The sequence below is a fragment of the Amia ocellicauda genome, chromosome 5, assembly GCF_036373705.1.
Source record: "Amia ocellicauda isolate fAmiCal2 chromosome 5, fAmiCal2.hap1, whole genome shotgun sequence".
Taxonomy (NCBI): domain Eukaryota; kingdom Metazoa; phylum Chordata; class Actinopteri; order Amiiformes; family Amiidae; genus Amia; species Amia ocellicauda.
Genome location: NC_089854.1, coordinates 20,776,706 through 20,800,627, shown reverse-complemented (window position 1 = coordinate 20,800,627; position 23,922 = coordinate 20,776,706). Strand labels below are relative to the sequence as shown.

At 45.7% G+C, this 23,922-nt stretch overlaps 1 protein-coding gene across 2 annotated transcripts in view; it reads left to right on the top strand.

Moving 5' to 3' along the window:
• prkcab (protein kinase C, alpha, b) overlaps nucleotides 1-23,922 on the top strand; it is a 171,625-nt gene that overhangs the window by 114,148 nt on the left and 33,555 nt on the right. The window contains exons 6-9 of one of the 2 annotated variants that reach the window (XM_066704257.1): nucleotides 14,261-14,417; nucleotides 14,802-14,936; nucleotides 16,400-16,493; nucleotides 22,273-22,299. In XM_066704257.1, coding sequence (XP_066560354.1) covers nucleotides 14,261-14,417; nucleotides 14,802-14,936; nucleotides 16,400-16,493; nucleotides 22,273-22,299 — 413 coding nt within the window. The remainder of the gene's footprint in view (nucleotides 1-14,260; nucleotides 14,418-14,801; nucleotides 14,937-16,399; nucleotides 16,494-22,272; nucleotides 22,300-23,922) is intronic. The other variant, XM_066704258.1, reaches the window with a different exon arrangement.

The window sequence follows — 23,922 nt, the reverse complement described above, 5'->3', positions numbered from 1 at the left end:
CTCTATAAATGCATAATAACACGGGTACAGTGTGCTCTATAAATGAGTAATAAACATTGCCGAATGGTACATTTACAGTATGTTTTCGTACGAGAGAAGTCCATTTGTTAATATCACACTTTAAATCAATAAGGTAAATTATTTTCAAGTTGATTAGTCTGTATTATCTGTTCATATACTGCATGTTATAAATGCCAATATTTGACCTTTCCATCCTGGCTTTTGCTATTATTAATAATAATAATAATAATAATAATATCATTGTCATCATTATAAATTGCCCAGATGCTTATTGGTTGCTGGGCTGTGTCTTAAACCCAAGCTGATATAAATGCATATTGTTCCTTTTCATTTGTGTGTGTGTTTTTTTTTTTTCTGTAAAACAAAATAAGGTCAATAGGTCAAAAGAAAATTTGCAGAAGCTCAGATTGAGGATGAGTGTAAATAAGAGCAGGTCAGAGGAAATGAAAGGAAAGGAAGGTGATGGAGCAGCGGGAATGGGTGACCGAATGCTTTGAAGATGAAGGAGATATAAGGAGAGATGGAGGTGGCGGGATGTTAGCGCCAGCACAGGGAAATTAAAAAGTATGAACAGGACATTATCGGGGCATTTATCAAGGAGCCGAGATGTATAGCAAAATAATAAATAGTACAGTGTGTGTGTGTGTCAGCTCCATTCCGGAGTCTGTCAAGGCACTGAACAGCAAACAGCAGATCACATGACAGGAATGTCTTGTCCGTGTTCCCGAGTGGGCGGGGGAGTAAATCAGAGCTGTTCTTTTATGATGTGGAGGGGTTGGGGAGGGCTGGGTTATTTGCGTCTTTGAGTGATACGCACAATAATGAGAGCTGCTCGAAAGTCGATATTCGTTACTGCCGAGCCGCTACACACTAATCCCGAGCAGAAAGGGTGTGTGTGTGTGTTTGTGTGTGTGTGTCTGAGCTTCGCCTGTCTGAGTTTTCCTCAGTCTCTCAGTCCAAGTCTGAATCGGCTTGTACACAGGTATGTGGAAACCAATCAACAAAACATGCAGACATCTTGTAGTCAAGGCCTCAACTGACACTTTATTCCCCCTTTTTTAAAACCTTGATTTTGCTCCCTCACAGCCCAACTGCTCCAGAATATGCAGTCAGTTTTAGCGATTCACATTTCAATATTTGCTCTGTATCAGCAGGTCCAGCTGTCCCCCAGTCACGCGCTCCCCGTTGTCAATCCACTCCGAGTATTACTTTCCAGGAGGCCGTGTTGAACTAATGAGTCTAGAGAATATTGCAGTCAAAATCTTAAAAAGTTGCAGAAATAACACATGCGGCTAGGCGTGCCCATCAGTCATCCGCAGTAATGAACTCTTCGATGGCAGCTCCCCCCCGCACACTTTCACGAATATAAACCACTGGGAGGCAAACCTTTTATTTCACACCCAGACATTTTCAGTGCAACGTCCCTCAATCGTAGCTTTTGGCACACGTTGCAGCGATATCTCGGGCTATTATACTTGGCTGCTCCGTGACAAAAGGAGGTCCTCCATTCAAATGTCATTGAATATTTTAACAAAAGTTCCGGGGCAATTAATCATGTTAATCGTTCAATTAAATCGGGATCCTTGTGCAGTGTGTCCTTGTCCTGTTCATAATAATTAACAATAACAATAACTGTTTCTACCATTGCCATCTTTGGTTCTACTCGAGTTTTAGGGTAGCGTAGGGTAGGGTAGAGTTTTCCGTGTTGTTTTAGCATGGCACGTTGGTTGGGCTGCTAGCTGTGAATTGCCCGTGCCAGTTTATCCAGACCCTAAGGTTGTCCTTGTGTTCAATTGTCACATTTTACAATCACCCTTCACTCAGGGCAGAGCCGTTGCAATACAGCTCACGAATTTCTGTAACCCTAGAGTCATCTGCATCAGTAGTTCATTAAGGGAGAGCAGCAGCAGTCGCTTATTATGAGGCCCACAGCGCTGGCGTAGACGGGTATTGATTGGGCATCGGCAGGCCCAGCTCCAGAAACCCCTGCTAATCAATCCTATTTCTCATGAAGTGAGGAATTCCTGCTGCATCACTTCCCGCATTCGTTTGGAAACCCGTGGATCTCTCCTTCCGTTTCCACCTCTTTCCGTCTCTGTTTCAGGCTGAGAAACAGTCGCCTGCTGAAGATAACGGTGGCGCGATTCTAACAACAAAAAGGGAGAGAGATGTCGGTTCCCCTAGCAATGCCTGTTTGATGGACTGCAGTGCATTAGTGGCTGTGCCGTTGAAGTCCAATCTGTCTTCGCTAAGCCTGGGGTTGCCTTCGTGAGCTCTGAGCCGTCCGCAGATGCTCATTAAGGCAGGGTGACATATTTTGCGATGTATGCAAATTGTTAACATATTGAGTTGACGCAAGAGACACACAAATAGGGCTGGCAGACAGCACGCAGTTGTAGGGATCAAGAAAAACAGGATCTCTTTTCCTGTTTGGCTTGTTTTCGGTGTTTGAACTTGATGTGACGTAAGACGATCTCTTGCGAAGCCATGTCATTTCGCTGACTCATCGATGGGTCGACTAGAGAATTTGCCTTCTTGTCATTTAGGCAGCATGAACGTCTGTGAAAACTGTACGCACGATTTTCTAAGAAACAGAGTTGTAAGTTGTGTTTTTGAATATCGCATCAATCTGAGTTTGTCGGCATGCGAGGATGTGAACGGTACTCCCAGCAGCGAGAAGTGTGCTGCTCTGCAAACAGGCATCCAAAAAACAGGAAGAGGGTGGTACGGGGTATTTCCCTCTGAACTGAAGAGCTCAACAATAAACGTGGGCCCTCGTTCTACCCCTCAATCTCGGTTTGAAGACCGTTTGGGATGCCAGGTTCTCCAGCCTCTCTGTGGACAATCGCCCGAGCTCGAAACGCTTGAGACGAGCCGATTGCCGCACCGGCACCTTCAGCATCTGTTGGTTGTCTTCACGGTGACAGCAGCAAATAGAAAGTGATCTGCCCGAGCAGCTCGGATCAGAGGAGTGCATGGAGTGAAATCAAGCCCGACGTGCGGTTTGACCTCACGAGAGAGACGTGTTTAGTGCTGGGCTCCAGTCTGCATTATAATGTGTGTGCATGACGGGAACTAGACCTGTAATGAACTGTGATGTTGTCTGGAAACGGAGGATAATTCACCTGCTTGTTTAACAAATTCATCAATGTTATGCATACAAACTATGATGGACAAACCCAATGGGAGGAATGAACATGTAGGATGCTTGTTTCTGGGTCTGGCTGTCACTGGAGGCATCGCTTCAAGGCCAGTGCCGTTCAGAAGCCGCGCTGCAGATGGTACAGATCCGGCACCACAGTCCTGCCGAGCTGCCATGTGTCTCCCCCTCCCTTCGGAGTCAGCTGACCTGCCTCTCTCTGGGCCTCGGACGTGTCACTTCACATCGCCTGGTTCACACTGAGCTCACAATCACAGCCACCGCACTCTACTCTCCAGATACAGCACTATACATGTATGATTATAATAATCGCCTGTATCATAGCATTGTGATCAAAGTTGCCTCTTGACACAACATGACAGGCCGGGCTGGTGGCTGAGCTTGCAGCCCGCAGTGATGAGTGTTTTCCAACAAGCCACAGCATTTTTACATTGGAGCCGGCTGGAGACTGGATTGCATTCAACTGGACATTTGTAAATCTATCAGGATAAACCCCCCACGGACATATCTCAGTGTCACCAAACTGGGCCCAGCACTTGACATCCTGCATTCGGAATCACACCCAGAGGACCAAGGCTTCATATTTGTGTCTGTGAGCGTCTCTGTGTTTCATCATTATTATTATTTATTTGACAGGGACATTGGACGATTTTAACATAAATGAACACATCGTCAGATGTTACCGAGCTCCAGTGTGCGTGTTTGTTTATTTATGGAAAATCAGGACCGCCACGACTCAAAAGTATTATTGTCTGTTTATCCGTTGCTAGTGAACAGCTATATCAGAAGTAACTCAAGATTTGGATGTTTAAGACAGCAGTAGCCCATTACCCGTGTGTCCCTGGGTTCGTGCTGAAGGCAGGAAGGGAGGATTTAACTCGCAGTCCTGAGGTTTGAGAGTGAAAATGCTGTCAGCTAATTCTAATTCAGAGAACAGTGTTGGTCCCGACTCAGCCTTAACATCGAGGTCGGTCACACGTCGAGCCACTCGTTTCATACCTGACTGACTCACCGGTCAACCAGTCGTTTATCTTTTGTCCTGGGTCAAAACCGAGTCCTGGGTTGTGAGTGGGACACCTTGGCGTTCCCAGGAGGTGTCAAAAGAGCGCACAGAGAGGCGGGCTTTTCCCAACCCAGCGCACGTGCCATGCACTAGCGGTGGAAGGTCCCGGCAAAAGATGATCTGTGTTGATCCTACACTCAGTGTCACGACTCCTACAGAATTTGTAACAATAAATTTCACCGATCGCTCCCAGCAGCTTCATGAAATATTATGTACACAGCCTTGTCTGGATCTCTTTTTAAAGCTGTCCCTGTTCGTGCTGTGGGGCTGATATTAGTGGCACAGTCTTCCGTTCTGAGGCACTTTAATTGTTTCTAATTATAGGGTTATTGTTTGAATGTGAAATTAATTGCTATGGAACTAATGCTAAAGCATCTTATCTGTGTGTGTCGGGCCGCCACAGCGATTAGTTGAAAGAAGCGCAGGGGTAAGACAACGAAGGTTTCAGGAATCATGTTGGTGTGTCAAGCTCTTTATATTTTTAAATAACAGATATTTGCTAACGTTGTATTAATTATTAGTTTCTGCTGCTAATTTAGTGTCCCAGCCTTGTACCTGTCTGTCATGCTGTTATAGAGAGCTAGACACCGAGCATTTGAACCCCCTAGAGCAGTGGTTCCCAACCCTGGTGCTGCAGGACCCCCTACCCTGCTGGTTTTTGTTCTGACCGAGGTCTTAATTACATAATTGAAACTTTAATTGACGTAATAATTTGCTTACATTTGACTTTTTAAATATTGTAACTGATAAAAAAACTTGTTTCCTTAATAAGATAAGTTCCTTATACAATTTCATACTTTCATAGGAAATTAGTTGTTCAATTAATGGTTCAATTAAGTAATTGAGAGCTCAGTTGTAACAAAAACCAACAGGACCAGGGTTGGGAACCACTGCTCTAGAGTAACATGAGGGTCACCACCTGGACTAGATGCTTTAAAATCTCAACCTGCGCCCGTCTTATTTCGGCTCATGCAACTTCAAATGCCAGATAGTTTTTTGACAGATTTGCTGCTCCGGACCCAGAGAGAGAGGGCCGTTCGAATCCGAGCAGGATTCCGAGCAAGCACTTGAAACAGATATGGGGTAATAAATCTTAACATCTATGAGGATCCCGGTGTTGAATTAAATATACTTGAGAAACCATATAGGAGTCGCCTCAGCCGCAGCCGGTGAAATTAAATAACAGGACAATTCAGGAAATGTCAAATACTCCATTAAAGTCTTGGAAAATTACTTTCCTGCCAGCTGTTGAACAAATATTAGCTTTAGGTTATGAAATATACTTGGTTTGTAACAGCACAGATAAGATTGGCTTTTCTGAGATAAACCAAGACGTCTAAAGTGCATTAAGTCTGGTATTTTAATAAGAAGTTGATTAGCTTTGTTTAGCCAAGAAAACAAACAGAAATGACATGTTAGGACTCTCATACTCTTGACCAAGTACATAAAAACATCTTCTCTACTATTGCCTGTCCCATCATAACACAGACCGTTCCCAAGATGCACTGTTCTGTAACTCGGCCAATCAGCTGCCAGTTCCACGGAAACTCAAACACACACAAAAAGCAGGCAAACCAGCAACAGCTAGGCTCAAGGATCAGCTACAAGATATTTGTCTTTCTCTTATCTTCCCATGTTTGAAAGTCTGCATGATGTAGTATCCATCACTGCCACAATGACAGTTTAGTTTTTGTGAGGAAACAAATGCACATTGTGAATATGCTGGACATGCTGCCAGTGCGATCAGCCCAGAGCCCACACCACCAGGACAACTATTGTTCTCACTGGACAGAGTGTGTATTGTTTTGTGTATCATTTAGTTTTTGTATCTTAGTTACCCGCCGTCATGAAATATCATATTTAATAACCAGGTCACCCACCAGCAATTACAGACAAAGAAGACACTATTGACAGTGATCACAGTGCCGATGTATCCACTCCAGCACAGGTCCTGAGAGAACCACTTGAGCAGCAATCCACCTCTAAACCGTGCCCAATACCCCGGCGCCCGTCTGGGCCCAATACACCGAGTCCTCACAGCTCCCGTTGCTGGAGTGCATCGACTCCTTTCATCTTCTCGGCGTGCAGTAAAGTGCTGTGTCCGTGTGTCAAGAGAGAGACTCCACGACGGGTTTTTAGTTTGAGCGTTTCTGTTAAAAATGGTGTTGGATATGCGAGGTGAAGTTGCGAAACATAGATAAATGCCGAGGGTGCTTAAACACAGTCAGTATGAACTTCTAGATCTCGCAAGAAATGTCCTAGGCGTGTTGCTGATCGTGCTGATGCTGTGCACTTTACTGAAACTCTTTGCTTCGCAGGCAAAACTCCAGCTCGTTGCCACTGCTAGGTTGTTCCTATACTGCTGTATTATTCTTTGCTATAATATCAAGCGTGTTTCTTATTTTGGTTAAAGTTTGTGACACCAACGACAGCCCCGGCACATCCCTGTTCATCACGGGACATCGGTGCCGCCAGGACTTTATTTACTCCGTCGCTTTGAATATCACTGTAGTGACTTCAGGCCAGATGGAGGAGCAAAAATACAGACTGAAGCCTCGTCAACACAGGCGCACAATCTGAGCAGAGAGACAGAAAGCTGGGCCTGTCTTTTATCTACCCTCCTAAACTTATTAGTTCCTTTTTTTAAAAATAATCTAATAAGAATTGAACTCCTGCCAAAACCATATCAGCCACTGGATCTCTGTGTTCACATTATTCAGAGGTTTAAGCACGTGGGCCACAGCGCCACAGACTCCCACTTCCTAGAATGAGGTCAGGACAAGGATTATGATCATATTCGATTTATAAAAAGCTGTTCTGTTCGTATGTCGACTCTGGTGGCTCAGGCGAGACGTATTGTTTGTTATACATTCATTCATAATATGGGGGTGGGCTTTTGTTGAGGTTCGGGTTCTGGCATTTTCCTCCGTAGGAAGAGAGGAGCCCACTGCCCCTTCATTCCTGCCGACCAGGCACACAAACATCTGGCATTCAGTCCACGGTTTGGCAGTAAGTAGCAGAGTCACACGTCTATCACGCAAGCGCTGTTGGGGATGTCTTTGAAGCTCTCTGTCCAGGCGAACACAAGCTCTCTGAAAGGCTTTCTCAGGGCCTGTCTTCCTGGGGGAGTCCAGTGAGACCATGGGGAAGTCAAGGGAAGCCTTCATGGCTGTCCGCCTCAACTCTCGCCAGCCTCGGCACGACATCCCCATTGACTCTGTGGATTTTTCCGATGAAGGAAAGCTGCATTTATTCTCTGAGTGTGTCGATCTGTAGGAGAACTGCGGTGACGTAGAGGTGGGCCAAAAACGGGGTTTACATGGAAACGCCGGTGCCATATGCCGTCTTATGTTCCTGTGTTTACAAAGCACATCGCTGTGTGCGTCTTGCTGGGCACCTGGAGGAGGCATTATGATTAAGATTTATGAGGGAAGATATCAGAAAAAGAAACGGCCGAGTCCTACACAATCTACCTGTATTCATGCCATTCACATGAGGTATACTAACCACCATGCAGCAGTGATAAAAAGCCCGAACAATCCTGGTTAGGCGCCCAGTGTCCCGGCACCTGTGCTCTCCTCACCAGATAAGCTAAACTGGAATTCTATCTTAGGACATCATTGTTTGATTAAGAAATAAAACTGGGAGGGGTGCCATTTCCACAGCCTGTCTGTCAACACTGATCTCGCTGGGGTCGCAACCCGGGACAGTTCTGGAATGGAAGACCGCAATCTGTGCAGCTGTTCCAGTCGTGCTCTCCGGCACCGTATAGATAAAAGGAGATGTTATAAAACAAACCAACAACAACAGATATCCCCAGATAACTAACTGAGGAATGCATTCCTGTTGGACAGAAAACCACTCTGTGGACACTCAGTGTTTTCATTCCACAGTTTAAATACAGGTCATGGTATCCATCACCCAGGCTAATAGCACACTCGGCTGGTTGCAATAAATATATTTTTAATTGCACCTCCTTAATCAAACTAACAATTGCCAGCTGGTCAGATATCGTCAGCTCTTAAGAAAGCGGATATCACTGCCGGGAACAGCATTGATTTTCTTTTTTCTGTTGGTTTTGTTTTCTTTCTTATACTTCCTATTTGTTGTTATTGATTTATTTGTATTTGGTTTCTTTCTTGTCTTCCTCCCCCACCCCTCTTTTTCCAGCGCCTCCACTGTGCCGGTAACAATACCACCTTGCCAGTGCTTTCTTTCAACCAGAACACAGCAAACGCAATGGCGGTGGAAGGCACTGGGTTTCTCTCAGAGAAAGAAAGAAAGAAAGAAAGAAAGAAAGAAAGAAACATTTCATCCTGCAGTGCGGCGCTGTACTCTCCCCCGTGCCCAATCCCAACCTCACTGGCACCGGGGGTCATTTTCAAGGCAAGACATGAAGGCTTTTGAGCAGTCGGTGTGCTACGCCTTTTATTTTTAGTGAGTTCAGCCCTTCAGAGTTCCTAATAGCTCTGCCAGGCGTCTGTCAGTATCCAGGCATCACCATAACAACCAGGCAAATATATCTCAAAACCTCCACAGATTGGAAAAAATAATAAGAAGAAAGAAAGAAAGAAAGAAAGAAAGAAGCGATTGCAATGTTTGCCGACAGTGGAACTTGGGTGATGCACTGTGCTGTAATTGTCAGAAACCCCGCGTTTGCAATTAAGGGTGAGATGCCCAGGAATGGCCAGCCCTTAATGCGCTAATATTTAATATCGACCTCTCATCGCTCCTGCTATGGATTTCCTGTCTGCCGGCCTGAACGCCTATCTGTAGCCCAGGGTTCCGGTCGTTATTGGTTGTCAGTCAGCGATGTGATGAAAGGGGGCCGTGGGGTGGGTAGTCGTGGGTTTGTCGGAGATGGTCATCTCCCCGACTCGTACAGGCAAAATAAATAAATTGATGGCTCCCCCGGGAAATTATGAGCTCCCTGTTATTGAGCCCTTCAAAACGACCGACGTCTCGCTGCATTAAAGACAGATCACGGGGGGATTAGAGCTGAGGCGTGGAAAATGATGGAAGTTCGTGTTGATATACATTATGAAGACAGACTGAACTTCGGGGGCTGTGTTTCTCAACTACACACACACAAATTAGCTGAGGTTGGGGCTGTAGTGATTAGGGTAAAATGTCCATTAGACTGACAAGCCTAGAGAATTTTTTTGGGCGGTCGACTAGATTTTGGGTTCTGGCTGTTAAATGGATTTGTACACAATGGGCCATTCATGTAAAAAAAAATATTTTTGAAAGTAAACCTGGAGATACTTGTCTGATGATATTGATCTGTTCAGAGGAGTGCTTAAATTTATCTTTAGCTGTTGCACTGAGATGGGGTAGTCAGACTCCTTATACTTATTCATCCAAATGTTTCTCAGCCAGCGGTAAGATTTATAACTTTAATGCAGTAATTTTAAGTCCTTTAAGTCCACCAGTCCACACAAGTCCACACCTTGGTGACAGGCAACACGCTTTCAACACATCACCGCAATCTGCACGCCGCTTCAACTCTTCAACCCACTGGGAGAAGCGCAGTGTGCCCCCGATGAGCTGCAATCTTTGTAGTCCCTAATGTTCAAACGAATAAAGAAATAAATACATCTGTGAGTTGCCTAGAAATTACTAATTAAGGGAGAATTAAACTGCATCTAATGCTTTTATGATGGGCCGTAAATCCACCGTCTTTGCTCTTCGCTGCACTTCTTGTCTAGCAGTGATGCAGGGGAGAGCTTATAAAACTGCTCTTGTGCCAGTTCTGCTCTGTTTGTTTGTTTCCCTGTCGGATACAGGCTGAGTACCCTGTCGCCCCGAGCGCCAGGCTGAGCGAAAAACAGTAAACCCCTCCCCGGGATATCGCTCGCTCTCTCTGAGTGACCAACGCTGATCCGTCTCCATCCTGACACTGTCTCTGCCACCTCCAGGGAACCAGGGTGCCCCTCTATATAACCTTGGCACGTATTTGCATGTGCACTGATGTGGCTGTCAGATCTGCCGTTTCCAGGGGCTCAGTTCTGCAGCTACCAGTCTTTGTAGAACTCTCTCCCAAAAACGGCATCCTAAAGGGACTGTCTTTGACGAGGCTCATAGCACATGGCAGTATTTCACAGTGCTCTCAGAGATGAGAAAACCCTGGGAATAGAAACATACTCTTCCCTCGCAGAGAACGCTTTTGTCTGTGTTCAGTATGGCTGCACAGTTAGCCACTTCTATTCATGCATTCGTTTTGAACGCTTTATGGTTTGTTTTGTGGGTTTGTTTGTTTGCCTGTTTCCTGTCTCTGCCATGTGAATACACACCAAATTCCTAAACTGGAACTTCCTTGGAAGGGATACTGGCAATTGCACTAACGATTGACCCCGTCTTATTTATTTATTTTTGCCTCTCAAGAAAGAAAAAAAGAAGGCCTAATTCTCGTTATTGTATCTAAGCAACAGCTGACGGCGGAGGGGAGCTCCTCGCCGCGCCGCGTCTCTGGGAGCCCGTGGACAGTAGGCCCGGGGAGCCGGAGCCGGGGGGGAGAGAGGGAGAGACGGAGAACGGGGAAATAGAGAGCTGTCCACCTCACACAAAGGGAAGGCTAATGCGTCCCTCTTCCTCTGTTCGCAGGAGCAGTGTTTATTGCACTAGCAGAGGCGATTTCCCCCGAGCCATGGCAAAAGGCAGTGTTCAAGCCTGGGGGTGTGGGGGGGCATGGAAAGCGCGCTGAAGGAAGAAGGGAAAGACAGCAGCTTGTTGCTGGGCACTGAGCCTCACTTTTCTATTTCATAGAGGCAAAGAGTGAAAAAGAAGAAAGGCCTCTGGTTCCTCCTACTGGTCAGATGTGTTATTAGAACAGTTGCCATCACCCCAGTGTGGTGGAATATATATAAACAGTGTGCCAGTGTCTGTCTATCTGTTTGTCTATCTGTTTGTCTGTCTGTCTGTAGAATACTAACTGAAATAATGATCAAAGCAATTAAGAAATCACTGTTATACTGTTATAGACAGCCTCAATGTAGTTCCTGCCAGTTTTATACACACAGACATCATGTTTTCTATATTTAATTATATATGTATGGGGATCAGATCAGATTATGGCTTCGGTGCTGTTGTTGCAGCCGTGTATTGATATTCACACAGATGCACGAAACACTGAATATTTCTCTTTGGTTCTCTCGTCTCTTTCCCTTGATCCTGAATTGATCTCTCTGAACTACAACACACCTATACACACGGTGTCGCTCGGCTGAAATACAAGGCTGGTTCAGCCTCCGGTGACCTGCGATTTCCACAGAAGTGCCCCGTCAGATACCGCTACACACAAACCACTACACACACACTACACACACACACCAATCTACCACAACGTTGCGGCTCAGCTCGGTTTTCTTTTTCACAGCTTTCCCGAAACCACGAGAAAGGCCTGGAAAGGTCACTCACAGTATAGCGTTTGCATACAGGTTTTGATTACACATTAAATTATGCAAAACCTAACCTTTGCGATCGCTAATTTGAAGGTGAAGACTTGTGTGCCGGTGCGACAAATGCCTGGGCTGTAGAGTCTTGCTTTTCACCTCTTTATGTTTGTGCATTTGGATTGTTGTTTTTAACTCTGTATAAGATGTATGATTTATCAGTAAATTATTATTATTGTTGAAAAAATCAAACACACAATTATAAGGTGATATCTTATTAAATATCTCTGAAGCTGGATCCCTCGGCACACACTGATGTAAATTATATGATCATTATTTGTTTAATGCAAAGTATGTTTAGAAGTAAACAAACATGCACCTGTAGGGTAATATCTATAATCCCCTGGTTGGGTGTGAATCGCACTGTGCGTCACATGATCCCAGTCTTCCGAGAGCTGTTGGCAGCAGACAGAACCGAGGGCCCAGTCTGACCCGTTTTCTTAGGCCTGTTTTCTCACAGATAAATCAATAAATTGTAGTTGTTTTTTTTTGTGTGTTAATCTCTCCTCTGGCGTTTTAACATACTGGTTCAGGCCAAGTGGTTGCGATGTTACTTTGAATGTGACCGCGTGGGCCGCCGGTCAGCTGCGCAGGTGGCAGTCTGGCGATGTCTGTTTACTGAACCGTGTCATTCAAATTTCACTCAAATTGGCACTCATTTGTTTGTAACGTTTTATATTTCATAACTTTTTTAACACTTTTACGATTTAGGTGTATAACATTTGCATGTCTTGTAAGAGAACGAGATTAAGTCCATACAGCAGAGGTATATCTTTAGCATTTACATATGTATGTGTGTATATATGTATATTAGTATGATATGATTACAGTTTCATCATCCCTGTGTGTGAATCACTAGTGTAGCTGCACAGCCTTGGACTTGTTGGTCCAGCGATGCTGTAGTGATGCAGATCTCCATGGTGACGCTGGAGTCCGATATGTTCGGGCCGCCTGTGCTTTTAAAGGTAACCCCCAGCAGGGCAGCTAATTGTGCGCAGTCTGCCCGGCACTGTTAAATAGGTAACGCACTGTCCCCTGTCCCACCGTACGATACCCCCTGCCACGGAGAATACACAGAACATGACCTCGCATCTCTGCCGTCCACAGCTGATTAGCTCAAATGTCAGCCGCTGCTGGTGGTGGGGAAAAAAACGCAAGTTAACAGGCTGTTTGCATAGGACTAGTAAATACTGCACACCGCCTCCCCCACACACAACTTTATTTATTTCTTCACTCTTTCTTTGGAAACGAGGAGACTTTCGCTCTGTGATGCAATTTTATGGCGCCCCAGGATATTCTAGCCACATGGTTTTCTAGCCTTTTGAATTTTACCCTTCAAATCAAAGTATTTTGCAAAAAAAGAAAAGGTGTAATTTTAGCTGTGGCCTCTGTGTTGTACACAACAGCAGGTAATGAACTTATTGATTGATTGATTGACTGGCTGAAAGCATGGAGACGCACTTCCTGGGCCCTACTGATTCTGTGATGCACTGTGCTGGTCCTACAGATACTCATGTGACAAGAGCAGATGCCGGCCACACACGGGTCACGCGTTTCCGTCCGTCTCAACAGCGCTGTTCAGCAGCCTGGTGTGGGTCCTGCCAAACCACACAGGACATTCACCCCAAAGTGTGTAGCTGAGCGCTGCAGGGGTGATTATGAGGTGGTAACTACGACTGTCAGCTGCAGCCATAAGCAGTTGCACGAAAATAAAATACAAAATCTGCAGTCTCTTTTGTTTACGCTAGAGAGCCGAGGTATTGGCAGACCATCAGGGAACCCACACCCCACTCCCTGCTTGCTTTCTATCCACTGGGCTCATCGGGCTCTTCCTCAATATGAGCACTTCCTGTGCTGAGAGTGCGTTTGCCATTGAAGAAAACTAAATAAATAATAAATAAATAATTTCTCTCAATGCATTGTGATTATGATGGATAAAATGTATTTTATCAGACAGACATTTCATATATAGGATTTGTTAAATAAAAAAGGAAGAAAGAGAAAGATAATGTATATATTTTTGTAAGAATGGTTTCTAGTTGCATACTAGTTTTGAAATGAGAGAATTTTAAACAGAAGCCCAACTTATTCCAAGGGCACCACCGGTTCAATTGTGCTGTTCTTGTAGACACATGTACAATGTGTCACGGCAAACATCTCATCAGCAAAATCATACAAGAACTAACCAACATCTGCAAAGGGATGCTGTGGACAGGACCGGGAGCGAAAACAATGTGTGCAATGTGTTTTCACACTTATTTATCAGCCTGGTCAGAGGGCTTTGTCAGATCCACTTTTACTGGTGTAGTGCACGGGAAGGTGCTAGCGTGTGCTTCTGGTCCTGAGTTGTTTTTGCGGTTGTACGTGAATATAAACCATCAGTTACTGCATCCCAGCACAGGAGGGGTTTCTCTCCTGCTGAGACACCGGTGGAAGTGCGGCAGGTAAGATTAGCCTGGGTGGTAAAAGCCCAGGATTATTCCTAGGCTGAGTCGTGGCATCCTCTCAACTCTCTCAACTGTCTCTCTTTCTTTCCTTCATTGTTTGTGTGTTTCTGCCCCCTAGTGGGCGAGGCAAGGAATCTGATTCCCATGGATCCCAACGGGCTGTCGGACCCCTACGTCAAGCTGAAGCTCATCCCCGACCCCAAGAATGAAACCAAGCAGAAAACCAGGACCATCCGTTCCTCGCTGAACCCCAACTGGAACGAGTCATTCACATTGTGAGTGGAGGGGAAGTAACTGTGTAATCCTGCTGCCGTAGACCCAGAACACTCCTAATATATGTTCCGCAGGGTCACTGAGGGTAGCAGGATGGCTTTTGGCGGGGTGGGTTTGTAGCAGAAAAGCCAGACAGCAGGGAGAGCTGAGCTTTTATTCTTTTATAATCTGTAGCTGAGCAACAGATGGGCGGCCATCTTTGTACTGCTTTGCTCCTCACTGATGAATGCATGAAATGGGGAACTTTATGGGTTTTTAAATCAGGAGAGATGGAGACGAGTGGAAAGGGGACAGGAGTGGTAGGGGGTTGACAAACAAACATATCAAGAAAACATGAACTAGAGGCCGAGGCAGTTGTGTGACGGTGTGCTGTCTTGTGTATCCAGCAAGCTGAAGCCGAGCGACAAGGACCGGCGCTTGTCGGTGGAGGTGTGGGACTGGGACAGGACCACCAGGAACGACTTCATGGGCTCGCTCTCCTTCGGCGTCTCGGAACTCATCAAGTCTCCCGTCTGCGGCTGGTAAACAGGCTCCTACTCCTGCCTTTGCACCCCCCAGCCCCCCACATCACTCCGGTCAGAACCTCCAAGACTCATGCAACCCGTTGTAGAGTTTTGCCCTCTCCCCCCGAGGAGTGTCACTCTCCAAGTCCATTCCAATAAAACGATGAACAAAACAATCAGTCATATCTGACGCACTTTTCTTCTTCCAGACCAGTGTTGCCTTTTTGCCCTGTCCTGTATAGTTGTGTATCTTGTCTGTACTTGTCTTACGTTTTTGAAGGCGAAACGTTTATTTTTTTTAGAGAAGAATGGTTGCGTAAGTCATAACAGAACTCGTCTGCTGCCACTGGGGACAATAAAATCAAATTAAAGATAAATGCCACTGCTTTTGTGAGCCTGCCTGTTTGTAATCACAGGCTTTTGTAAGCAGAGGCTCTACATAACATTTTGTATAACTCAGCAGTTTGTGCAAGAACACTCCTGTGTTAAACAGCGCCTTAAAAAGCAAAAAATGTCCTGAACTGACAGGTTTTCTTTCGAAGCTGCTGCTTACAGAGACAGTTTACCTTGTATCAGCTTTTTTTTTTTTTTCTCTAAGTCCCCAGCAAGGAACCACTTAGTTTGGCTTTTGTCCAGATGAGAAACTCAAGTGGCATCTCTGCTGAGCCGCTCAGAAAGATCGCTGGCGATGGCGGTTTGCGGTTAAAAATGGCTATTGTGCTGAAGCGCCGCTCCAGACAGCCGCAATTCAGAACCCTGGCTTTGCAACACTCCTATTGAAGCGGCTGGGTGGTGCAGTGCTGTGCCACTGTCCCCGTGCCATTGTGTTTCTGGAGGCCAGGCCAATTTGATGCTAAATACATGTTTACAGTTGTTGTGAAAAGTATTCATTTTGAAACCATGATTCATTTAGATGACTAAAGATGGTTAATTGAACAATGCTTACTCATCGACTACATGTTTTCTGAGTTGAATTCATACGGATTCAGCCTGGAGTAACACCTAACTAAACAGAGTTAAGACAGGGGATGATTGAAGTCATTTATTTTGGCCTGATGAAGTTCTGGTCATGGGCACACCATTCTCAGCACAAGGCTTTCACCGCCACCTTTACATTTAGTTCTTAAACTCTTGTGGCAACTTGAGTCATTTCTGTTTGTCGATACCATGTGTTTGAGCTTCCCCAGCACACATCAGGCGTGCTCCTGGCCGATCCGCTATATCCTTCTGTAAACCGCTTAAGATGCCCAATTGTATTGTTCTGTCCACATAATGCCTGCATGCGGAGAGCGAGTCTGCCCCTGACCCTCCCTACCCGTCTCTCAGCGTGTCCACGCCCCTGACCCTCCACTGCCCGTCTCTGTGTGTCCAACCCCCTGACCTTTCTCTGCCCCGTCACACAGCGTGTCCGCGCCCCTGACCCTCCCTACCCAACTCTGTGTGTCCGTGCCCCTGACCCTCTCCTCTGCCCCATCTCCCAGGTACAAGATGCTAAACCAGGAGGAGGGCGAGTATTACAACGTGCCCATTCCCGAGGTGGACGATCCCAACCTGGAGCTGATGCAGAAGTTTGAGGTGAGGCGGGGAGAGGGGACATTCGCGTTGGTGATGCTAGGGTGGTCCCAGCAGCGTACGGGACCTCCAAGAAGACGCGGGGGGGTGGGAGGCGGTCTTTTTGTTGGGGCGCAGAGTGTGCAACTCAGCTGAACAGAGAGCTGCACACAGAAGACCAGGAAGGGCACTTTAAGTCAGACAGGAAGTTCATGCAATGTTGTCTGGTTTTGGCAACTTTGGACAATATTTGCTTCACATGCTCACGTACTGCAGTAGAGAAAGGAAAGATAGATTTGAGTGAGTTAAGTGTTACAGCTATATATGTAAAGAAGTTATATATTGATCTGGGTTAGGGTTAGAGTCCCTAGTAAACTTTCAATGAAGTCAGGGCTTCTCAATCGGGTATAGATTTTCATTGGCCTTGCTTGACATTTTGGCTTTAGTTCGGGTTGGGATTCACAATTTTGTTTGGCCCTAAAATAGAGCAGATAACCTACTGAGATTGAGCTAAGATTTAATTAGGGATACAGGTGAAAGTAGGATCGGATCACTGGGAAGGCAATGAACCTCAAAAGCAAGCGCGCCCCAGAGTATTAGTACAGATATAAGCGATAAGCTTTCATTTTAATTGTGTAGTTTCACTATGTGTATTGCTTTGTATTGAAGATGGTCTTTGCCTTGTATTTCCTCCGTCGAGTCAGTAGCCGCAGTACGGCAGGGTTTCCTGTGGTCACCGATGCTACTCTGACTGTTTCACGTTTATTCTGTGAAGAGAACCCTTTGCCACAGAAAGAGAGGAAATGGAAAGGACCCAGTTTCTGTTTCTGTGTCTGTTTGAGCGTTTTGTTTTTTAATCTGCGGCTCTGCGCACCGTGCATCTCCTTGGGGTTCCCTTGGCATCGCGTCTCGCCGAGTCTTCACTGGTTCCCATGGACACGGGGCCTGAGATTACAAGAAACAAACACAGCCTTCACAGGAATTCTTGTTAATTGCACACTGGTGTCACTTTTTTTTAATTTAAACTGCAGATTTTCACCTTCAAAAGCGTCCCAGTTTTACCCCGGAGCCGCACTGCCGCATTATAAGTCTGGTACCATTAGTGCTGACTCACGTCGGTTTGAAATGTAACCTTTAGTCTGCGGCTTTATGCTCAGCGGAAAATTAAATACATTTTTCATTTTTCAACAATATCATTGGTCTCGTTCACTAAAGCTTATTATATTAATGTAGCCCCTTTTTTTAGGAATTGTCCATTTTAATAAAGAGGCTGACTGCCACGGAGACGCATTCAAACCCACAATACTAAAAGTATTCATTAAAGCAACGCACGTAACACACTAAAGAGTCAAACAACGGCAGTAATTCCACAGTTCCTGTCAAACGTCCCATTAAAACTATTTGTAAATGCTACTGATACTGTGATACTGGGCTTTATTGCACTTTCTGTACCAGAGCTGGGGTAGTTTTCCTGTTGGCAATAAAAACCACAATCCGAGTATGTTTGTGTCTTTGGAGCTGCTCTGTGTCAGTGCTGTCTTTGCGAGTCTCTAGTTTGATAAAGAGATATCGCCCCTCTTTATATAATACATGTTGCTTTCTTCTTTTTATTTTTTATTATTTTGTGTGTCTCCTGTTTCTGACTGGGCTGGGAGAGTCCCTCTCCCCTGCTTCTCCTTTGTTTTTAACACTTCTCTTTCTGTGAGCGATGGCCACTTCCCCCCTTCCCTACTAACGCTTCAGTTTCTCTCTTCTGTCTCTTTCAGGACTGCCACATTAATATCCACTTCCTCAAGGTAGCTCTCCTTCTTTCTGTCTCTTTCTCTTCCTCTCTCTCGGTCTCTCTCTCTATCTATCCTTCGTGTTGTCACACATTTTTTGCCCTCACGCACTCTCTTGCTGTTTGTAAGTAGTTTTCTAGCTACTACAAATAGATCCAATTTACTAACAATGAGTAACTCAGCTTCTCTGTGAAACTAAACTTTTAGTCGGCTAAAAAAAAAAGGGGAATCCCGAACTGAATTCTTCCCCGGGGAAGAAGGCACTGCCTGTAAAGGAGAATGACAGGGACTGACCGCTACCGAGAACTCAGGTCATCCTTAGCCATGTTAGAACAGGATGACAAAAGGAAAAGCAGATGAATGAATTTGGATTTCTCTCATCTAAGGGATGAACCAGACCCTTTGAAAGACTCTTTTACTCTCCAGGTTCCTGTCAGTTCTCTCTGGGCGTGTTGTGCGGCCGGTCAAGATGGTGTCCAGTGAGGGACTCGGGCAGCATCCTTACGCATTGTAACAAGTCCATCCCGCCGTGCCGACCAACGGCTGCGATTGTTAGTAAATTAGTCAATGAGCGGACCTGTGGGTCCACGGGGGGGACTCGCTCCCCTTCTCGACACATCCCAGCATCCCCCCATCCCATCCTCCATCCGCTGCCTGGACGGCTCCGTGTCCATCTCCCATCGTCTCACCTGCTCTGCGCCCATGTTGGCCTCACAGCGTGTCTCCTAGTCTTACTCTGTACGGCTTTAACTTCTACTAGTCGTTCGCAAGCACTGACTATAGAAGGCAAAGCCCTGGCTGTCGGCATGCTGTCCCGCCCACTCAGAGCCTGGGCATGTGTCCGTGTGTGCCTTACTGTCATCACCGAGTGAGGCCTTGCAGCCACCTGTCAGGAGTCACTCTGGTCGAGGCGAGTACACAGGGAGCAACACCTCCAGCTGAAAGCAGTTTACGAAATGCTGAAACATCAGTGGAAGCTGTACAAGCCCTGCATTCGTGAAGGGAAAACACAAACAGTGGGTTTTATAGCTGTGTCCGTAGATAATCTGTACTCTTTTGATTAGTTTTTACATTAACCCATCAGGACATCTCATCTATATATTTACAATAGGTTGTATATTTTGTTCTCTGTGTGTAGGTGTGTTTTTTCTGCATGGGATCCCTGAAAGCTTCCCTGTATAAAAACAGCAATCAACAGAAGATGTCCGAGACCGGCACCTCCTCCTCTGCATCAGACGGGGCTGAGGAGGGCCGTGCAGCATTTGCAGTGTCACATCCTTTATTGATGGCGCCTTGACTCCAGCCCGAGGAGACGTATTCGATTCAAGCCGTGTTCATTATCTGCATGTGGACACGTGGAGAGTTTCTCTTGCAGAGCACTCTGGGATGCTTTTGCCGGATGATCTCTTCTTTTATTTGAGTTGGATGTCATTGTAAGTTACATTGTCTTCCCCAGTTGTGTCGGGTTGACATGCAGTCAGTGGTTGAAGCAGTTCCTGCACGATCCACTAGAGGGAAGCACAGGATCATGTATTATGCATTACTGAACGTAATGAAGTGCCATTTAGGTGAACCAGCTGATCAATACAGTGGTCCCTAGACATGATACCCTCTAACGATATAACGTGATCCGATATAATGCGAATTTGGATATAGCGTGTTAAAGCTACAAGGGTTTTGAAAGTGGAAACACAAAGCCACACACATTTACAGTGTTTTAAGACTTTCACACTGCCTTGTCTGCAAGTCTTAAAGTTATAACGTTGACCATATAAATCCGTTGATTACTTTTTAGCTTCATTTGAACATTTTCTATCAGTAAACACTCCCATTTCCAAAATGTTCATATATTTGACAATCTACATATAGTTGACAAAAGTGATAAAGTGGCCCCTGCTCCTATTTGCTAAAATACCACTTTGTGGCAACATTGTGTGTTAGCAGGGTGGCTACATTTTGCAGTGTTTAATACTGGTGTTGTTAATACACTGTACATTTTAATTAAGCTTATAAAATTGAAATTAAATGTAGGAGATTCAATTTAACCACTGTAGAGCAGATTTAGTTACTGCAATCACTGTCTCAGCTCTAACGACAATTATCCGCTGACTATTAATACTGGAAATGCTCGAGGCCAAAGCAAATTCGATATCATGCGGTTTCACCTGTAACCGTGTTATACTGGGGTGGAGGTGTGTTACTGTTTAGTCTATGTGTGGGCACAGGCACAGTCTTGCAAGATCTTTATTATTATTATTCCTACAATAAACATTGACTCCCACAGTGCTTGTCCTGCAAAAAGAAAGCTTTCGCAGACAGACGCACAGGGGGAGCAGAACTGCAGCTCTGCATTCAGCTCAGTTCAGTTTGAAAGCAGCTCTGTTGATAGTGCCTTGTATCACAGAATCCAGTTCCTCCGGCCCCTGTGCGCGGCGGCGGCGGCGGAGCGCTATAGGTTCTGGTGGCGGTCTCTCAGAGGGGTCACGGCGCCGTGATTGGTAGGGGGCTGTGTGGTGTACGTGTGAGCCCCCCGGCCCCCTGGCAGCGTTCGGCAGGATAATTCCCAGGGACTTTCACCTCCTTTCAGAGCATTCAGCTCCTGTTGTCCTGGCAACAGGAGAAGTGTTGTGCGGAGGTTTGAGGTGAAACGCAGGACACAGAGATCATTGTCCGAGCCTCGTATTTAATGGCCTCAAGGACAAATGTGCTCACTCTTTAAGCACCAAACTCTGCCCGAGATGTGCCCGGTCAGGACCTGTTCCAGAGATCACACGTTGTGAAGACCGCAGTGTGTGAGACTATGTGAAAAGCACCTGGGTCCGGGAGGGGGCGGGTAAATGTAGGTGTTGACCTGGGGGGCTTGCGAAGACGATTTATGCTTTCCGGATTTTGTGTGTGCTAGGAATCAATGTGTGCTGCGAATCTTGTGAAGCGAGGATGTGACTGAGATTGAGTCTCGCTCGGTGAGTCTCACGATCTCTGCGGGGGACTGGAGGTTTGTCTGCTGTTTGCAGGAAGCTGAACATCTAACTAGAGCTGATAAAGCCTTGCACCTGCCTCAGTCCCGCAGTGGTCATGTACCCCACTCCGAGAGAGAGAGAGAGTAATTGGTACACCTCCCTCCAGCTCTCTGCACTGACACATAAGGATCAAATTCCAGCGGCACATATCCTTCCTGCACTGTAAGAATTGGTCTTGTGGGAAATAATCTGGGGCTGGTTTAGCTTTCACAACACTTTCAATTCTCATTTCCCGTCCTCATGCTGTCAGGTGTGGGCCTAACGATCATTAACGATCAGGCCCAATTCTCCAGTCCAACTGCTGCATTTGCTTCATTTATTTATTTATTTTCTTGTCCATAGCTCTCCCTCGATACCAGATGCCCTTTCCCGACTAAGGGGCTGCAAGGGGGCAGAGTGTAACTGAAAGGGTGTCTGTAGCTCAAAGGCTCTGCGGACTTGCCCAGAACTCGCTTCCTGTCTTGACAGATGTCTTGGCAAATGTGACTTTGAGATAGTCAGCGATGGTGTTAAACAGTCTAATTAGTGACTTGGCCTTGAAACTCTAATCAACACGTTTGTTTTCACAATGAAAACCTGTTAATGTATCCAGACACCTCTTGTTTGCTCCTAGGCTTGCAAGCATTCAGAAACTGATTCCTCTCACAACAGAAAAAATAGTAGAAATCCAAGTTGCATCATATTTATCTCCGGCAGCAGCTGTTGTACAGGAAGGACACACACATTGAAAGGAACCATGAGAGGGGAACGCCCATATGTATACTGTGTAGATCATTTTATTCATATACTTTTTTGCACATTTGCAGACGATCTGAATGTAATCTGACATATAGTTCTCAGCCACAGAGCAGAAACCAGCCTCTTGCTCTAATGACAGCGGTATGCGGCTTGTAAAACACTTTGCACATCAGTGAAGGTGTATGTAGGTGTTGAAATGAGTGTGTGTTTGTGTGTGTGTCGGAGGGCAATTAAAGTGCTGATTTCTCCCCGTGTGGTTTACAGGACCAGAATCGGCAGGACACTGGTGAGGTGCGTCCCAGAGGAAGTGAGATGAGTTTGCGTGCTTTTGCCTTGTTCTGTGTTGTGTTTTCTTTGCAGTGTGGCCTTTCTCTCCGTGTGGGGGCACAATTAACCAGCCTTGAAGCTGCGACTGACCTGTAAAGCTTCCCTGGGAGACACTGTGGCCGCCGCTACAGCTCCCTGCTCACAAAACGCGCACACACGAGTCATTTAAACACAGCAAAAACAACATATCACATAACAATCATTTAAAAGGTTTTGTAGAAGATAGATTGACATTTACAGATGTACCAGATCGCAGCACGAGCTTTGTCTGCTGCAGATATGTGTGCTTTGCTCCGATCTGCAGCGTTTGACTTGGAGACTCTGCCTTGTCTGTGTTAAAGCTCTCGATATGTGTAGCTTGCGCTGTCCGGTTTGCTGTGGATGGGTGTGTTGATGCTCAGACAAGCATTTTTGCTGTACGAAGCTGCCAAAAAGGTTTACACTAACGATCACAAACAATACACAAATGAATAATAATACACACACCAATTTGTAGAACTCATTATCACATCCTGACAAATTGTTGCACAGTTTATTGAAACTGATTTTAATGTTTTGCTAGACCTGGACAATTACAGCATCGTGTCACTGTAAGGATATGGGGTGGACGGTGTGGATTGAAGCCCTGGCTCCACACATCGCCAGGATTTGAACATTAACGTACATGTGAGAACTCCTCAATTATCAGACTGATTAGTAACCAAGTCGAGGATGTTTTATCGCACGCAAGAGACAGCAACGCAGTGCCCTGGTAACAAGATTGCCGTGAACCACAGGCAATGCACAGTGTTTCTGACTACCAGATGTTGTGTAGGAATGAGGCTGCGAATGTGCGTTTGTCACCAGCCACCGCTGATGTCGTTAATCCAGAAAGAGTCACTGGGCGTGAGACTGCCTTTTCAAATTCCTATTGTATTTGGCACGTCATTCTCCACGGGATGTTGTGCTCGCAGTTTTGGTCTCCCCTGTGACAGGGGTTCAATTGCGCACATGGTGCTACAAATAGCTTTACACTTCTGAAGGGAAACCACGTATGTGAAAAGGGGTTAGTTAATTATATATACGTCTTTCATCCCGTGCCTTTTGTTGTAGCGCTCAGCATACGCAATCCTTCATTCGTCCTTGTCTTCTGAAGGTTTCTGCCTTGTTGTACCTGATACAGTTGTGTCTCTGGTTGTGGTCAGTTGGCAGGCGCCGACGACACACATCCTTTTGTGTTGATATTACAGAAATGGTCAGAATTGGAGATAGGTTGTGCATCATTGTTTGTAATCAGGGTGCTATTTATAATGGCCAAAGTCATTATCCATACCAGGACATTGGCAAGATTGCTTTCTCTCTGGACTGGTCATTCTGCATATTGTGTCTCGGCTAATGCTTTAAATGACTTCCCAGCGAGAATGTGTTGCACGCTTGCATAATTTCATAGCGGCTTTACATGACGACAGTTAAAAGGGGAAGAAATATGAATATATATACACACTGTGTTTTGTATTCCAGGATGCATGTAGTGTTCTTGTGTTATACAGCACTTCCTGGTTGGTTTACTATTTTATTCAATAGCTTTTCATTATAACACCGACGTCT